Source organism: Hemitrygon akajei, chromosome 15 (assembly GCF_048418815.1).
Source record: "Hemitrygon akajei chromosome 15, sHemAka1.3, whole genome shotgun sequence".
Taxonomy (NCBI): Eukaryota; Metazoa; Chordata; class Chondrichthyes; order Myliobatiformes; family Dasyatidae; genus Hemitrygon; species Hemitrygon akajei.
Genome location: NC_133138.1, coordinates 11,240,428 through 11,257,265, shown reverse-complemented (window position 1 = coordinate 11,257,265; position 16,838 = coordinate 11,240,428). Strand labels below are relative to the sequence as shown.

The following is a 16,838-nucleotide window of genomic DNA, read 5'->3' as shown; positions in this document are numbered from 1 at the left end:
AAATTTTGTGAGAGTCTCTGCTCCACCACCCCATTCATCAGCATGATCCAGGTTCCAGCCATCATCTTCAAGAAAGAAAATGTTCTTATTCACATTCCCTCTAACCTCCTCTCTCTTACCCTAAAACTGTTCTCTCTGCTCTGGGGAAGAGTTTCTTATAACTACCTTATCTGTGTCCCTCATAATTTCCTATACCTCAGTATGAGTCTCTCTGGCTGCCTCCATTCCAAGGAAAACAAATACAGCCTATTCAATGTGAATCTCCTCTGCATCCTCTCCATTGCAATCATGTTCTTCCTACAGCCCAGTGACTGAAACTATGCACAGTACTCCTGCGGAGATGGACTCTGTTTATAAAATTGTATGTAACCTGCTGCTGTTACAGTCCATGCCCTGGCTAACAAGTGCAAGTATTCCATAGGCATTGTTTACTGCTTCCCTATTGCACTACCAGTGTCATGGATCCTTGAAATCATATTCCAAGGAACTTCGGTTCTCAATACTTCCAGGTGTCCTACCATTCAGAGTTTATGACTTAGCCTTATTAGTCCTTCCAGATTACATTATGTCACATTTTCTTTTATTCTGTTGGATATGTTGTACAGTAACATATGCTACAACGTTTTTACCCAGAATAGTTGGAAGTAGCTTTGCTGAGCAATTGCGGAACTTCAGGTTGCCAGAAAGATGGATATTTGCCTCTCTAGAGAATACAAACCAAGTTTATCCAGCCTCTCTTTTATAGCACATGCCCTGCCCTCTAATCCAGCCAGCATTGTGGTAAACCTCTTTTGCACCCTCTCCAAAGCCTCAACATCCTTCCCACAATGGGGTGGTTAGAATTGTATGCAGTACTCCAGATGCAACCTAGAGTTTCCTAAGAATGCAATATAACTTCCTGCCTTGGCTAAATATTCCTCCTTAACCACCCTGTCAACCTGTGTAGCCATTTTCAGGAAGCTATGAATTTGGACCCCAAGATCTTTCTGCTCATCAACACTGTTAAGGGTCCTTTAGTTAATTGCTTTTAGTATTCCATTAATTTATATTCAATTTTTGAGAATCAATTTTGTATTATATTACTAAATCAGATTACAAGTCACGGAACTCATCATTCCTAATATACCCGAGTAATTTTGAAGATTATGCAGTTAGTCTGTAGTGTAGTTGTCTCTTTCTGTGTGGCAATCTGATGATAGGCTTAATAACTGATCCCTTTTGTTTTTTAGATACTTTCTTTCTGGATAATTTGGCTTCCCAAACATACATCAGATTTTTTGTAAGATTAAAGATTTTATAGACATGCTGTTTTGCTTTATCTAATTTGTTTCCTTTTGCTGTTGCAAGGCTTTTACATGCTGATCTTTTTCTCCAACTATCTTGTTTCAAAGAAACTGATTGTAACAATTCTGTTTGCTTCAGTTCTTCGTTTCTGAAGGTTCCAATGGAACCCTTTTGGCTTTGGAAGGGGACTTTTGTGACAGATTAAGAACAACTCATTCATAATGACTTTCCATCTTGGACATAATGACTTTTTGTCCTTTATTATTTTTTCTTCTTTTATCACTGGATCCATATTTATAGTTCTGCACATCTAGGTTAACTGTCATAAGTTGGCTCGTGTGGCTCTCAGTCATTGTATAAAACTTAGTAGCATCTGGTGGCATTAAATTTTTCATTAATAACATGCATTTGACTGTTCACTCAGCAATTTGAAGCTGCAGAAAACATGTATCAAATAATTTGTAGGGTCTTACAATCTATCTGAGAGAAAGGAAACAACTAATAAATAAATTAGAGCTTTTACTAAGATGCAGTAAAGTTGATTTGCCAAATCAGGCGTATTTCATTATCTACCTAAAAAGAAAAATCCACATGGTCATAGGAATCTTTGAGTGAGTTAATGCTTATGAGAAGCATCCTTAATACCTTTAACTAATAACAGTAAATCTCGGCAGGATTGGGACCTGGGTAAGTTCTGCCTGGATTGCAGGTTGTGCTGTCTTGAATCCTGAATTATCAGCTGAATTCATGTGCTAATACCACAACTAGAATTTGTATTGAACAGCTCGAGATGTGCTGAAACATTACTTCACAGCTGCAGAATCAATTTTGCAACCCTACTGTGGATCTCGAATCTCAAAGGCAATGATGGTTTGCTGTGCTTTGTGCAGCTTTGAAATACTAGTTGATAGGAGACCAGACCCAGCATTGCCCATTAGGATGTGGCATTGGGCAAGTAAGGGACAACAAAATGTGAAGGCACAGTTTAACAGACAATATAGTGCTGGAGTTGCCTGTGCAATTACTGCACAAGTTGTTTGAATAACATCCTGGTTTCCATTCACATCTATTTATCTTGTACCCTTCAAGCCCATTTGGTCAGATTTTTTTTAATTTAAAAAATGGCTTCCTAGAGTAAAGTGGAATTAAAAACAATTGCCTTCTTTAAAGCAGAAAGTAGGCCAGAAGGATTGGTGTTATTGTGTTATTATGCACACATAGCTCCTTGCAGACACTGGTGAGGTGAGGGCCTCCCTCACTCAGAGTTGGCCATGGATTTTCTAGCTGTTTGGATACACAAGCCTGGGCAGTACAATATGGAGAGCAAGCTGTTGCCCATGTAGCAAGCTCCCCCTCGCCACACACCTGATGAACCCAAAGGAACGGCAGAAACTGATACAGTTTGTTATCAGCAGAGTTGCAGGAGTTGCCAGTTAGCGTTGAACTCAATGTAGAAGTGCCTTGGGGACTCCAGCTCCAGATTTTTTCTTCTGGCTTTACTCCCAAAGCCTTCCCCATGAGTGGGTATAGCCGCAAAACAGAGGAGGTTTGAGATGAGAATTTTCCTTCTAGATGAACTGCCAACCACAGCTGATGAGCCCCACCTGCTCGAAGCGACTGGTTTTAAGGCACCAGTAACCCACCTTTGCCCATTCTCCTGTCAGTAGAAACGGTTCTGTCAGGCTTAGCAACTTAGTAAAGGCCAGGAGCTGGAGTTGGTTGTCTGGGGCTATTTGAGGCACATGCCATTAGGAGCATTCAGTAGGTAGTGGAAGCTTGTCCCCATTACCACCACTGGCTATAACAACCTTGAAGACACTAAATATAGATTGTGTTTCAACATACTGAAGAGAGGCTGGGGTTTGATACTGTTGTTTGTAGCAAAATGTAAAAGTTCAGAAGGTTGTATAAAAGTCCAGAATGTCACAAATCTACTGGCAGAGAACAGCAATTTGGTTTTGGGATGGATAATAAGCTACGTTTGTATTATATGTTGAAGTAGGCTACTGTTACTCTTTATTTTAGCACATGGGGAACTGACATCTGTACTGAGGAAACTGGGAGCTGTACTGTTCGGATCTGAGACACTCCTCTCCCCCACTCTCCTTGTAGCTTTACTTTTTGTCTCAATTTCTGTTATAACGAAGGCTCTGAAACATCAACATTATTTCCCTTCCCACAGAGGTGGCCAGAACTGCTAAGTCAACATAGGACGTAGGACATGGAGACCCTTTGGCCCACAATGTTGTGCCACTATTTTAGCCAACCTGAAGACCAATCTAACCTTTCTCTCCCAGATAGCCCTCCATTTTTATTCTTTCACCAATGTGCCTATCTAAGAGTCTCATAAATATCCCTAATGTACCTCTGTACCTCTTACCACACCCCTCCCCCATGGTGCGTTCCCACTCTCTCTGTTTTTTTTTTAAACTACCTCTGGCATCCCCTTGGTACATTCCTCCAATCACCTTGAAAGTATGCCTTTGTATTAGGCATTGTTACCCCTCATATATATCTCTGTCAAGTCTCCTCTCATCTTCCTTCACTCCAAAGGTTGCTCAACCTTTTCTCATAAGCTATGTTCAATCTAGGCAATACCCTGGTAAATTTCCTCTGCACCCTCTTCTATATCTTTACTATAATAAGGTGACCTGAACTGAACAGAGTACTAACTAGTCTAACTAGAGTTTTACAGAATTACAATAATACCTTGTGGCTCTTGAACTCAGTCCCCCAACTAATGAAGCCAAAGCACCATATGGTCCTGTAACCACATATGACCTTCCAAGTGTATCACTTCACACATTGCCAGATTGAACTCCATATCCCATTTCTCAGCCCAGCTCTGAGTCCTGAAAATGTCTACTGTAACCTATGACAACTTTCTACAAGATTCACAACAGTTGCCGTCCTCAGATCTTGGGAGTGTTTCCACAATTATCTCTTCGGAAAATCTCATCCTCTGAATTATCCTTGCAACTTCACTAAATCTTACACCTGCCCTTCCACTTCCTCACTCATCACTATTGAAGGTTTTAAACGGTCCTTTCAGGTGAGGCAGATCCTTCATGTATGAATCCAATGGTATTATTTATTTTCATCCAGTGTAGCTTCCTCTACATCAGTGAGGCCCGGCACAGATTAGGGGATTGTTTTGTTGAACTCCTTTGCTCTCACCACTGTAACAGCCAGGATTTTCTGGTGGCCAGCCATTTTCAATCTTCTTCCCATTCCCACACCATCATGTCTGTCCACAGCCTTCTCTACTGCCAAGTTGAGGCGAGATACAGATTAGAGGAACAACTTAATGTTTCAGCTTGGTAACCTCCAACATGACAGCATAAATATCTATTTCTCTAACATCTAGTAACCATTTATCCTATGTTTTCCCCCATCACATACATTCCTCCCTCCAATTCCCTTCCTCACCTCCTTCAGTTTATTCCATGGTCTGTTGTTCTGCCTTTATCAGATTACATCTTCTTCAGCCCTTCGTCATCTTCTGACTTCTTACAATATCCCCATTCCCCCCTCCACCTTCCTATCATCACCCTCCACCCACAGATTCACCTCAAAGTAAATTCATGACATGTGTACTTTGATAATTAATTTACTTTCATCTTTTAACCTATCATTCACCAGCCTTTGCTCCACCATTCCCCCACATTTATATACTGACTTTCTCCCATCTTTCTAGTGCTGATAAAATGTCTCAACAGAAGACATAGGCTGTCCATTTCCCATGGATACTGCATGATCCACTGAGTTTCACCAGCATTTTGTGTGTAGATCTTATCCGTCAGAATCCTTTCCAGTAACTTCGTCACCGTTGATGTTGTCTCATCGGCCGGTAGTTCTCAATTAACAATACAACTTCAGCAACCCTACAGGCTTCAGAAACTTCACCTGTGACTAAAGATGTAACAAATCATCTCTGCAAGGAAATTTGTAACTTCTTCCTTAGCTTCCCACAAGTTATTAGGATGCACTCATCAAGCCCTGGGGATTTATTCACCTAGTGCATTTTTAAGGCTGCTAGTACTTCTTTCCTGGTACTGCTGTGGTTGAAGACATCATCAGTGATTTTCCTCAGTTCCTTAGCAACAGTGAGAAGATGTAGATCAGTATATATTTGGTTGGAGAGATGTATAGTAATAAGAGAAATAAGTAACAGATTGTGGCAGGAAGGGATAGAAGGTTCAAATAACTGTGCCAAAGAGTATGTTTCCCTACGATTATCATAGCCAGGAGAAGTAGTGAGAATAAGCTCCCACAGTCTATTAAATGCTCCCAATGACATCCATCTCAAATTGCCTCTTGACAACCAAGTCTGGCTCCTGGACTTCAGATGTAGTTTGGATACTAAGCCTAGCAGAATTATTTCTACGGACAGGAGAAGGGCAGGTTACTGATCCCTTAAAGCCAGTTGCTTTGGGCAGGTGGGACTTGTCAGCCAAGGTTGGCAACTCATCTAGGAGAAGGAAAACTCTGATCTCAAACCTCCACTGGTTTGTGGCCATAATCACTCTTGGGGAAGGCTTTGGGAGTAAACACTGAGGGGAATTCAGAACTGGAGTCCCCAAGGTGGTCTTATGTTGAGTTCAACACTGATTGACAACTACGATGACGCTGGTGCCAAACCATCAGTATCTGCTGTTCCTTTGGATTCACAGCTGTGTGGAGATGGGGAGCCTGCTGCAAATGCAACAGCTTGGTCACCATATTGTACTGTCCTGGCTTGCATATCACGTAGACAGCTAGGATGCAACATGTAAGGTCTACCTCAAACAAGGCAAGAGATTACTAAAGTAATCAAAAGACAAACCCGAAGTCTGTACCCAAATCCATGTAATATTTAGTGCAAAAAATTACATTACTAATCAAATGCTCAACTACACTAATCCCTTCTACCTACACAATGTCTGTATCCTTACATTTCCTACACTTCCCATGTCCCTATCTAGGAGCCTCTTGAATGCAACCCTGGCAGTGCATTCCAGGCACCCCACTCTATTTTCAAAACAAGCTTGCCTGACACATCGCATTTGAACTTGCTCTGTCTTGCCTTCACTGCATGCCCTTTGGTATGAGACATTTCAACTCTGGCAGTAAGATGCTAGTTGTCTACTCTGCTTGTGCCTCTCCTAATCATATGAACCTCTGAGATTTCCCTTTGGTCTCCACCACTCCAGAGAAAAACAACCCCAGTCTGTGCAATCTCTGCTTGTCACACATCCAGGCACTGTCTTCATAAACCTCTCTGCATCTTCTCCAAAGCCTCCATTGCCTTCCTGTAAAGGGGTGACCATAACTGAACGCAATACTCCAGATGCCTCCGAACTAGTTTTATAACACTACAACATAACTTCCCGACTTTTGAACTCTTCCTTGTCTAATAAGGCCTTTACCACCCTTTCAGGGAGCCACGGACTTACCACAAAATCCCACTACACGTTAGTTTTGTTATTCAGTGTATTATCCCTTGACATTTGCCCTCTCAAAGTTCAACACTTCACATTTAGCCCTTTCTCCAACCATATCTGCAATCGATCTACATTCAGCTATGTACTTCGGCAGTCTTCTACACTATCCACAACACCACTGGTCTTCATTTTGTCTGCAAGCTTACAAACCCACCCATCTATACAGAGAGAGAGAGAGAGCCATCACCTCTTCAAAAATCTCTAGTTATTACTAGGACATAAAGCCTTGCTGACAGTCCCTATATAGGCTATGATTTCCCAAATACTGTTAAATCCTATCCTTAAGATTCCTCTTCAGTATCTTCCCTTTCATTGGCATGGACTGAGCAGTCTATAGCTTCCAGTATTATTCTTATTTCCCTTTTTGAATAATGGAACAACACTGCCTACTCACCAGTCCTCTGGGATCTTGCCTGTGGCTACAGACATTAAAATATTGGCAAAGGTTCCTACAACAGCTCTATCAAACTCTGGTTAGACTACACTTTGAGTAATGTGTTCATTTCTGGTTGCCTCATTATAGGAAGGATGTAAAAGCTCTAGAGGGAGACTGCAGAGGAAATTTATCAGGATGCCATCTGGATTAGAGAACGCGTTTTTTGGGGAAAGATTGAGCAAACAGGGATGAGAGGAGACTTGAAAGAAGTGTATAAGATGATAAGAGATATAAATCCAGTTGACAGCCAGCACCTTTCTCCCAGAGTGGCAGTGGCTAGCTAGTATGAGAGATGCTTGGAGTAAAGTAAGTGGGTGGGCTAGATTATAGCGGTGTTTTTACATAGGGGGTGGTGAGTGCATAGTATGCACTGTTGGGATAATGGTAGAGGCAGGTATATCAGGGACATTTAAGAGACTCTTGGATAGGCACGTGGATGAAAGAAAACTGGAGGACTAGGTGGGAGGGAAGGCTAGGTTAACCTTGGAATAGGTTAAAAGCTTGCCAAAACAACATGGGCTGAAAGGGCTATTCTGTGTTTAGTTTTATCACTTGATCTTAATTATCTGTGGTATATTCCATCAGGCCCTGGGGACTTAATATTCTTTAAGAGGCTCAATGTTAATTGTGGAGGAGTAGTGATAGAGAAGGATAACTTGTTTACAAAATCTGAATGCGAAAGCAGTTTAACTGGGAAATAACTAAGTTGAGAAGTCATTTGTGGGAGTTGTGTACAGTGTTTTTAACAGTAACAATGTGATATGGCAGTGTATAAAATAAGAAATAATGGATACTTGTCGGAAATGTATGAAAATAACCATGGGGAGTTTTATTCTATACATAGCAAGAAAAATCTGATATGGAAGGACAGAGTGGATGGAAATAAGTGTTTTTGGAATCGTCTCTTAGAACAGCATATTTTGAAGCCAACCAAAGAACAGATATTTTATAAAAAGATTGGATTAATTAGTGATCTCATCTTGAGGAACCCTAGCTAGCAGTGAATATGATTAAATTGATTTTCACATTAAGGTTGAGAGAAAAGAGTATTTTGAACTTGGATAAGGATAGCTATGAGGTTATGAAAACAGAGTTACCTAAAATGAGCTGCCACTTGGGTTAAGGGATCAGTCAGTCACCTCAACAGTTCTTTTTGTTGAATTGTAGCAAATTAAGATACCAATTTTTGTATATCCTTGCCTGTACGATTATAAGTTGGATTGTCTTCATTTAGCAATACTTTGGTGCATGACAAGTTCAATATTAGGAATGAGCAGCAAGTAATATGATAGAAGTAGGTTTAGGCCATTCACTGCTTGTGCCTGCTCCAGCATTCAGTTAAATAAGACCACTGAGTAGGCTACGGTCAATTATGGATAACTCTGAACATCCTCTACATAGCACCATCCAGAGACAGAGAAGCAGTTTCAGCGACAGGTTACTATCGATGCAATGCTCCTCAGACAGGATGAAGAGGTCAATACTCCCCAATGCCATTAGGCTTTACAATTCTACCGCCAGGACTTAAGAACTTTTTAAAAGCTATTATTAATGCTTTTTGAGATAGTGATTTAGATGCATATCATATTTTTTTTTACTGAGTTAAGTATTGTATGTAATTAGTTTTGCTACAACAAGTGTATGGGACATTGGAAAAAAGTTGAATTTCCCCATGGGGATGAATAAAGTATCTATCTATCTATCACAAGATATAGGAGTAGAATTAGGCCATTAGTCTGATCCATTTTTCCTCTCAGCCCCAATCTCCTGCCTTCTCCCTGTATCCCTTCGTGCCCTGACCAATGAAGAATCTGTCAACATCTGCCTTAAATAATACTTAAAGACTTGGCCAACACAGCTGCCTGTGGCAATAAATTCTACAGATTCCCCACACTCTGGCTAAAGAAATTCTTCCATCTCCATTCTAAAAGGAAGCCCCTCTATTAGGCTGTCCTCTGGTCTTAGACTCTCCCACCGTCTGAACTATCCTTCCCACTTCCATTTAACTCTTTGCCTAGGCACCACTTCCCTGCACTCTGATATCCCTTGATTATTTTAATATCTTAAAAATCTGTTGCTCTATCTCCTGAATATGCACAACTGTTAAGCTTCCTTCGGTTAAGTGTACAAAATTCAAACGATCAGCAACTCAGTGCATGAAGAAGATTCATTTTACTTCAGTCTTGATGCCTGAATCTTTATTTTGATGCTCCTGGTCCATGAGAAACATCAACTCTGCATCTACCCTGTCAGGGTCTGCATGAGTTTTGTAGATTCCAATAAAATTACCTTTCTAAGGTCAGAAGTATGGGCTCAGTGTTGTTGACCTCTCCTTGTGTAAAGACACTGCCATCCGGGATTCAATCCAGTGAACCTTTGGTACACCCCTTCTATTATGTGTATCTTCATAGATGGGGAGATCAGGCTATACACAATACTTGAGATATCTTCACCAGAGCCCTAGATGACTGAAGCGTAACACATTGATTTGTGAACTCAAATCGTATTGCAATAAAGATCTATAAATGGTTGCTTTTCTGATTGTTTGCTGTACCTGCATTTCAGCACTGATTTGTGTAAAAGGCCGTGTAAACCCCGCTGAACATCATTCCATCGTACACCTTTGTTCTAAAACAACTTGCACTTTTTTACTTTTTCCCTCTTGTGCTTTTCCATTTGACACGGCCTTGCCCACTCACTTTTCTACCTCCTCCTGATGCCTCTCTGCATCCTATTCACTGCCTACACTTGCACCTAGTTTTGTATCATCAGCAAACTTAGATTTAATATTTGATCCCCTCTCCAAATCATTGATTGCATAGATTGTGAGCTAGTAATCCAAGGACAGGACTGTAAATGAGCCCCAATTTGGAATTGCGAAATTGATTTGTTTTAAAACTGGAAAGTCAAATGTTTGAGTAGTTTCAGGATTATAGCAGCTGCTTGTCTTGAACAATGAATAAGTGTTGAATGGCATCAGGAGTGAGGTGAGATGAACAGGTGAAAGGAAACAAAGATTTTTATCCTTTAATTAGCAGAAACTACTTGCTGCTTTTAGTTGAGACTGATTGGCTCATAATTAATCTCTTGGGATGTTGGAAAATTGAGTTAATGAAATGAGGTATCTAGAATAGGAAATAGCAGTTCGACTTTTTTGTAGGATATTACAAAATACATGCATTCTTAAGTAAAAGGACATTTTTGAGTAATCAGTTTATCATAAATGATATTGTTAATTTCATTTCAATCATCAAAATAAATGATTCTGATTTACTTCAGCTCTGACTTGATTGTGGTGGTGGGTCATTAGTAATGGTAACAACATTGGAAATTTCAACTTTACTATTTGTTGGTGAATTGCATGCTGATAAACTGATCATTTATCATGAATTGAATATGCATGCTGCTATGTAAAGCATCACAGTAGGATAACTTGAAGCTTGCCTGTTTCACAATCTGTTTGTTTGTTTGTTTACACTTTGGTCTGGTTGATTTACTGCGGGAAGAGTCAGGTAGAGTTAAGATGGTAAGATGAGAAATGTTAACTGTTTCTAACATTTGCAGTTCACAGCACCCCCATGGACATGCCCAGTAGAGGAATCAATGAAGATAGAGACAGTGGGATAACAAGATCTGGTAAGAATTAAATGAGTTATTATTTATGGTAGTAATTTTAATGTTGAGTGCTTGTGGCTATCTGTGTAGCTACTATTTACATTGAAATGTCTCAGTTAATGCTACTAATTTTTGAGGGAAGGGGCATTTGCTTATTTTTTTAAAAAAATCCAAATAAATAACCTTAAAGAAACACAATTATTAAAACTAGTCATTTGATGCTATGAGTATATTTAGGCTAAATTGTATTCTGATATGGCCAAGATGTGCTTCTGATTTGGGCATGACTGTTATAAGCTAGCAGAAATAGTCTGCTGTAAAATATATTAAGCTTTTGAACCATACAGTATTTAACAATAATGTACCTATGATTTTAAATACCTTTATAAAAGTACCGTAGATTCCGGACTACAGAGCGCACCTGATTAAAAGCCGCTGGCTCTAATTTTAGAAATAAAATCAATTTTTTACTTGTAAAGGCCGCACCGAATTTTAGGCTGCACCGGATTTTCGGCTGCAGGTGTCCCACGTTGTAATATGAGATATTTACACAGAAAGATATTACACGTGAGGATTTTTTAACTTTTAATTAAATCCATATGGTAACAAAAACAAATACATATTGCAAATGCTTTTTTTCGAACCGTGCCCGTAACGCGGCTACTTTTAAATATACGTTGAGTATACTTCTTTACTGAACAACATTCCAATATCTCCTAACGACTGGTAAAAAATATATATACTGCAGCCTACCAGGAAAAGTTATTGATCGCCTTTAACTTAACAGCAGTGTTTTCGCTCCGCCGCTCCCCCCACCGTCCCGTTTATCGCAAACCGGTATCCCACAAGACGCGGCGAAACCGGGTGTGACGTCATAGCATCCCGCGATGTAGTACAGAAAACAAATATAGTTAAAACAGTTCTAACTTTAACTAACAAATGAATTACTAAGCGAAAATATTATAAACTAAATAACTGCCATAAAGGCAGCACAATGCTTTTCTTCGAGTGTTTTCCATGTTGATGAGGGTGAGTACAAATGACTGATTTACAATAATTTAATTGTGAAAGTGCGCTTGATTTATCGTACAATTTCATTGGACCTCTGTGAACTACTCATCAATTTTATTGGTCTACTGTTACGAGGCAAAATGTTTTCGGCGGCATGAAAAAAAATAATACATTAGCCGCACCGTATTAAAGGCCGCAGAGTTCAAAGCTGTTCAAAATGTGGGGAAAAAGTAACGGCTTAAAATCCGGAATCTACGGTATTCATTTTTTAACACTGTAACTGCACCCTCCTGACCAAGATATAGGAAAATAATTCAACCGAATTTTCCAAGCTGAATACTTCTAATGTTTATTATTACTCTATAATCAGATTCCGACTTGCATCATGTAATAATTGTTGGCCAAGAAAAAGCTGTTGTTTGGCATCTCCCAGTGTAGCTGTGAACAGAGGATAACTGACCTCAGTTCATACCCATGAGACTGTAAAAAACACTATTTCTACTGTGTCTTCTCCACTGTCTATTCAGGGACATCCTAACGAGCAGACCAAATTGCTGTGCAAAATGAGTGCCCTGCATTTCATTATGTTCTGGACAATGTGACCACTCTCAATCTGCTTGAACTTTTTGTAATAATATCAATGTTGAACATTTATATTTTGTGTTTTATAATGACAAAAAGTTTAAATACTGATTAACCTGTTGAATTCTTGATTTTATTTATTTCCTAAAAAAGGATACTTTTTTAGACCTAGGAAGAGATGAGTAGTAATTTGTATTACATCAAAATGAATGAAAATCACAGACGTATCTTTTTCAAAATGTACAAGCCAATGTCACATATGTTTAAAATTTATTTTTGACACAGCTTCCCTGAGCAGTCTGCTGATCACACCCTTTCCTTCACCAAGCTCCTCACTTCCAAGTAGTTGTGCAAGCAGTTACCATCGTCGTTGGCGACGCAGTAAGAATACCAGTCTTGAGAATGGAGTTTTTCCTAGGTGGTAAGCCTGAAATTTTTTGATGAAAAAGTCATCTGTTAACGCTCTTTCAACCTTGATGCTTCACAAAATCAATTGGTATTTCAAGTGAAAATTCTGCCTTTGTCTTTCCCATATTACACTAATCTCTAAAGGTAAAACACTTATCTGGCAGATTGTGAGATGGGTATTGGATAATTTAATGACTCTCATTAGTTTGATCTTGTGTTCCAGATTCATTAGTTTAAATCTGCTTCTGAAAAAGAATGGTGGTAATTTTTTTTAAAGTAATTTAAAAATTGGTAATGTGCATTACTTGCCACTCATCCTTTGGGCAGTACTGGAGTGTAAACGGTAGCAATGCTGCCTCACTTGGATTTAATCCTGTTCTCTGTGCCATCTGTGTGGAGTTTGTGTTCTTGCTGTGATCTTATGCGTTTTTCATGGATAGTTCATTTTTCTGGTTTGAATGACAGTTGACTACTACATATTGCTTTAAGTTTGATGGACGGTGTAATCAGTCAGGAGGTATATGGAGGAATTTAAGGTGGAGGGTTATATGGGGGGCAGGGTTTAAGGGTCGGCACAACATTGTGGGCCGAGTGGCCTGTAATGTGCTTTGTTCTTTGTTCTTTAATGGTCATGTAAGAGAAAATGAAGAGAGCAGTGCAATTCACATTAACAACATTTTATTCTCATTTACTTCTATGACCAGGTTTCAATTTGTTGCTATTACACATTTGATCTTTCCTCTTAAGTAATCAATTTAAAGGCATCTGTGTTAAGAAAATTTTCATTGTCTTTCAGGTCAGTCGAGGAGAGTTTTAATATGTCTGATGAAAGCTGTAGTTCAAATCCTTCTATTGTTCGCAAAAAGAAGATTGCCATTGGCATTATATTTTCTCTATCACAGACTGAGGAAGAGAATAATAAGTTTCACGAATTCTTCTTTGCTCATTTCCCTCTATTTGAGAGTCATATGAACAGACTGAAGTTTGCTATTGAGCAGGTACTTGTCTTTCCTCCTTCTGCTAGCTGGGAAGTAGTACCTCCATGGATTTATCTGAATCACTTGTTGACCCACTGACATTTTACAGTTTTGTAACATAATAAGTAATGTGGAGGGAAAGGTGTACACCTTTGACAAGAAAAATCACCTATATGGTATTATGATTTAAAAAAACATTCCTAGTATAAAATTATCAGGGCGGGTGTGAATATAACTTCAGTGTTTTGCAGTGAATGTAATTTCATTTTACAGTTCCAAAAAATACTTTGCACATCGGGCAGGGATGCAAATCACTGTTTCCAGTGTTAGCCTCTGATCTTCTTTGAGACATATCAAGAACTTTAGCCCAATCCCACAGTCAGCTTGTCTCTCCCTCTATGTGAAGATTGAAAGACCTCACGAAACCACCTAAATTCAGTTTTAAGAAATAATTGAAAATGAGTACTTATTCCATTGCAATATGAAGTTTGTTAATTCTTCTCCAGTTCCCCTTTAGTGGGCTTAATATTTGTTTTGGTCACCAAGCTGTTGATGTGCAGAAGCATTGTTTACAGGTGAGAGACTTGTCGTTTTTTTTAAATGTTTGGATTGGAAGAATTGATGATTTCCTAGTATCCACAGAGAAGTAGTGCAGTTGAATTGGCTACATCTGCACTTCCTGTTAAAACAGATTACCTGAAAACTTCCTGCATATCAAGGTTGGGCTGTCAGACCACTCAGAGGCCTGCATTAATTTGCAATAATCTAGAATTAAATCTTGTCCTGAGTGAAATATCTGTCTCTGCTGGCTTCATTGGACAGAGTGTGTAGTCAACTGAGTGGCTTGAAGTATATTGGACTAAATCCATTTTTGTAGGTGCTTCCTCATCATCAGCAGGTTCATAATTTCAAAAATACCTCGATTCCTCCCATTCATTCATTGGAACAATTGCAAACAGTTATCCCTAGAAAACTCGAGTATTATTTTAAGTTTCTTTGTGAGAAGAATAACAGCATGAAATAGTTAAGTCTGGTGAACTACTCCAATCATTGTTCACAAAAACATTGACCAAGGTGAAATAGCTCAATATCCTGTAAATAAATGCTGCCCCAATTAGAGTGTAGAGTGTGGAGAACAATCAGGGAACTGATTCTCTGTGCAATTTTGGCAATAAGCCACTGAGCCAATGTGCCACTGAGCCAATGTGTCTGGTTTGCAGGTAACCATCCTCACTGGGTGCCAAGTGCCCTTAGCCAAGAGCTGACGTTGCTATAGAGATGCTTTCCTGCCTGTACTGTTCTATGATAATTTGGTCACAAAATTTAAATATATAGAGTTATTCATACAGTCAGAGGAGCTTTAGCAGCAATCAATTAAATACTGGTTAAAATCCAAAAATTTGATAGGTACTATGTTACCTGTTGAGTAGAACTGCATGAAACAAGCGTTATTGCACTATAAAAAATGCAGTGTTGAAAGCAGTGTTAATACGTTGATCTGAATCCTTGTATTCTCATATAAAGCTATAACCTTTAAACATTTTGCAAAAGGTATAATTTGCATGGGTAACTTGCTGAACTGTTTGATTTCTTCTTTTTTTTTCAGGCCATGAAAATGAGAAATAGAATTTCTGAGACAAACCAGCGTGTTGTGAGTTCCAATAGAATTGTGGATGCTTTAAATGAATTCAGGTGAATATTTCAATGTTAAATATATTTACCATGCATTTTGAAAGCTTCTGTTGCCTTAGGATCAATGCAGAAGTCTTGCTTTAAGTAAAGATTCCTTTGAAAGTAGCTATTGCAGCATTTTAAAAACTCATTATCTTGATAGAATTAACATTTAAATATTGATTGCCTCTCCAGTTTTTGACTGATGCAGTAAAGGTTCCAGCAAGGCGCTCCATTCATAAAGTCAGTGAAGTAGGCAGGGACCAACAGGCGAATAAGCTACTCCATGCATAGTTTGTCATTTTGCAACTTATAATTTGCACTTGTTTATTGTTTTTAATTTAGCTAAATTAGTTCAATATAATAAGTTGTCTTGTGCTTCAAATTGAAAATGTAATTATGAAATTCATTATGATAAATTAATGTTTTGTATCATTGATTTTCTTAAGCTTAATCATATCCATTACCTTAATTCGGAAGAGCTGAATTTTGTTTGGTGTTAGTTAACATTCCAATTTAGATTTTCAACTGGTGACAACGGACTGTCTGACAGTAGTTTGACTTTATTGTATTGCTCATGTTCTATTCACAACTACTAATTTTGATGTAGAATATGATATTATCAATAGGTTATTTTATAAAGTACAAATCAGTTGTAAAAAAGCACTTTCATTTTACAATAATCTGGAATGAGACCAAAACGGAGCTTGATAAATAGCCACAGCATTTTCAATTAGGAATGGACATATGAGCTGAGGGTTTTTCTGGGGTCTTGTCCTTCAGTCAGAGGTTACCTAACTGCTGTCACATCTACTGTAGTTACACATGCCTGTTTGTACGTTGCTGCCAATGCTATTTATAGACAATGAATTGCTGTAGTTCATAACAACTGCCAACTCCCTCTATAACTGGAAATTTTCCTGTGAATTATTTATGAACAGCATTTAAATCAGAAATCTGGCTGTTTGATCAAACATTGGGCTCTGAGAACTGTATAAACTGCTGTAGCAAACAAACATGGAATTAAGTGGAAGAGTTTTTAACTTAACACTATTCTGTTAACATCTTTGTAGACATTAAAATAAGCATCTTCCACTTTGAAATGAAAGAATTGCAGCAGCTGTGGAGAACGCTAATTATTTTTTTTTGGATGCAGACTAAATTGCCCGAGTTTAGATTTCTTCCCAACTGGTCATATGTCTGCTGGTCCAATGCCAGTAGAATTTGATAGCTTTCAGGGGGAGGTGTATCAATTGCAGTTTATGCCAGAGGCTGTAAGAATAGAAAGCAGAATGTTGTTCAGTAAAATATAGTCAGCCTTCTAACCACAACAAGTGTATGATATGCTACATATTTGGGCAGTCTTGAATA

The 16,838-nt window shown here is 38.7% G+C and overlaps 1 protein-coding gene across 3 annotated transcripts in view; it reads left to right on the top strand.

Moving 5' to 3' along the window:
• The window catches only part of fnip1 (folliculin interacting protein 1), a 98,821-nt gene that overhangs the window by 54,362 nt on the left and 27,621 nt on the right, over positions 1-16,838 (top strand). For all 3 annotated transcript variants that reach the window (XM_073067178.1, XM_073067176.1, XM_073067177.1), the window contains 4 exons: positions 10,768-10,839; positions 12,697-12,832; positions 13,616-13,817; positions 15,403-15,488. In XM_073067178.1, coding sequence (XP_072923279.1) covers positions 10,768-10,839; positions 12,697-12,832; positions 13,616-13,817; positions 15,403-15,488 — 496 coding nt within the window. The remainder of the gene's footprint in view (positions 1-10,767; positions 10,840-12,696; positions 12,833-13,615; positions 13,818-15,402; positions 15,489-16,838) is intronic.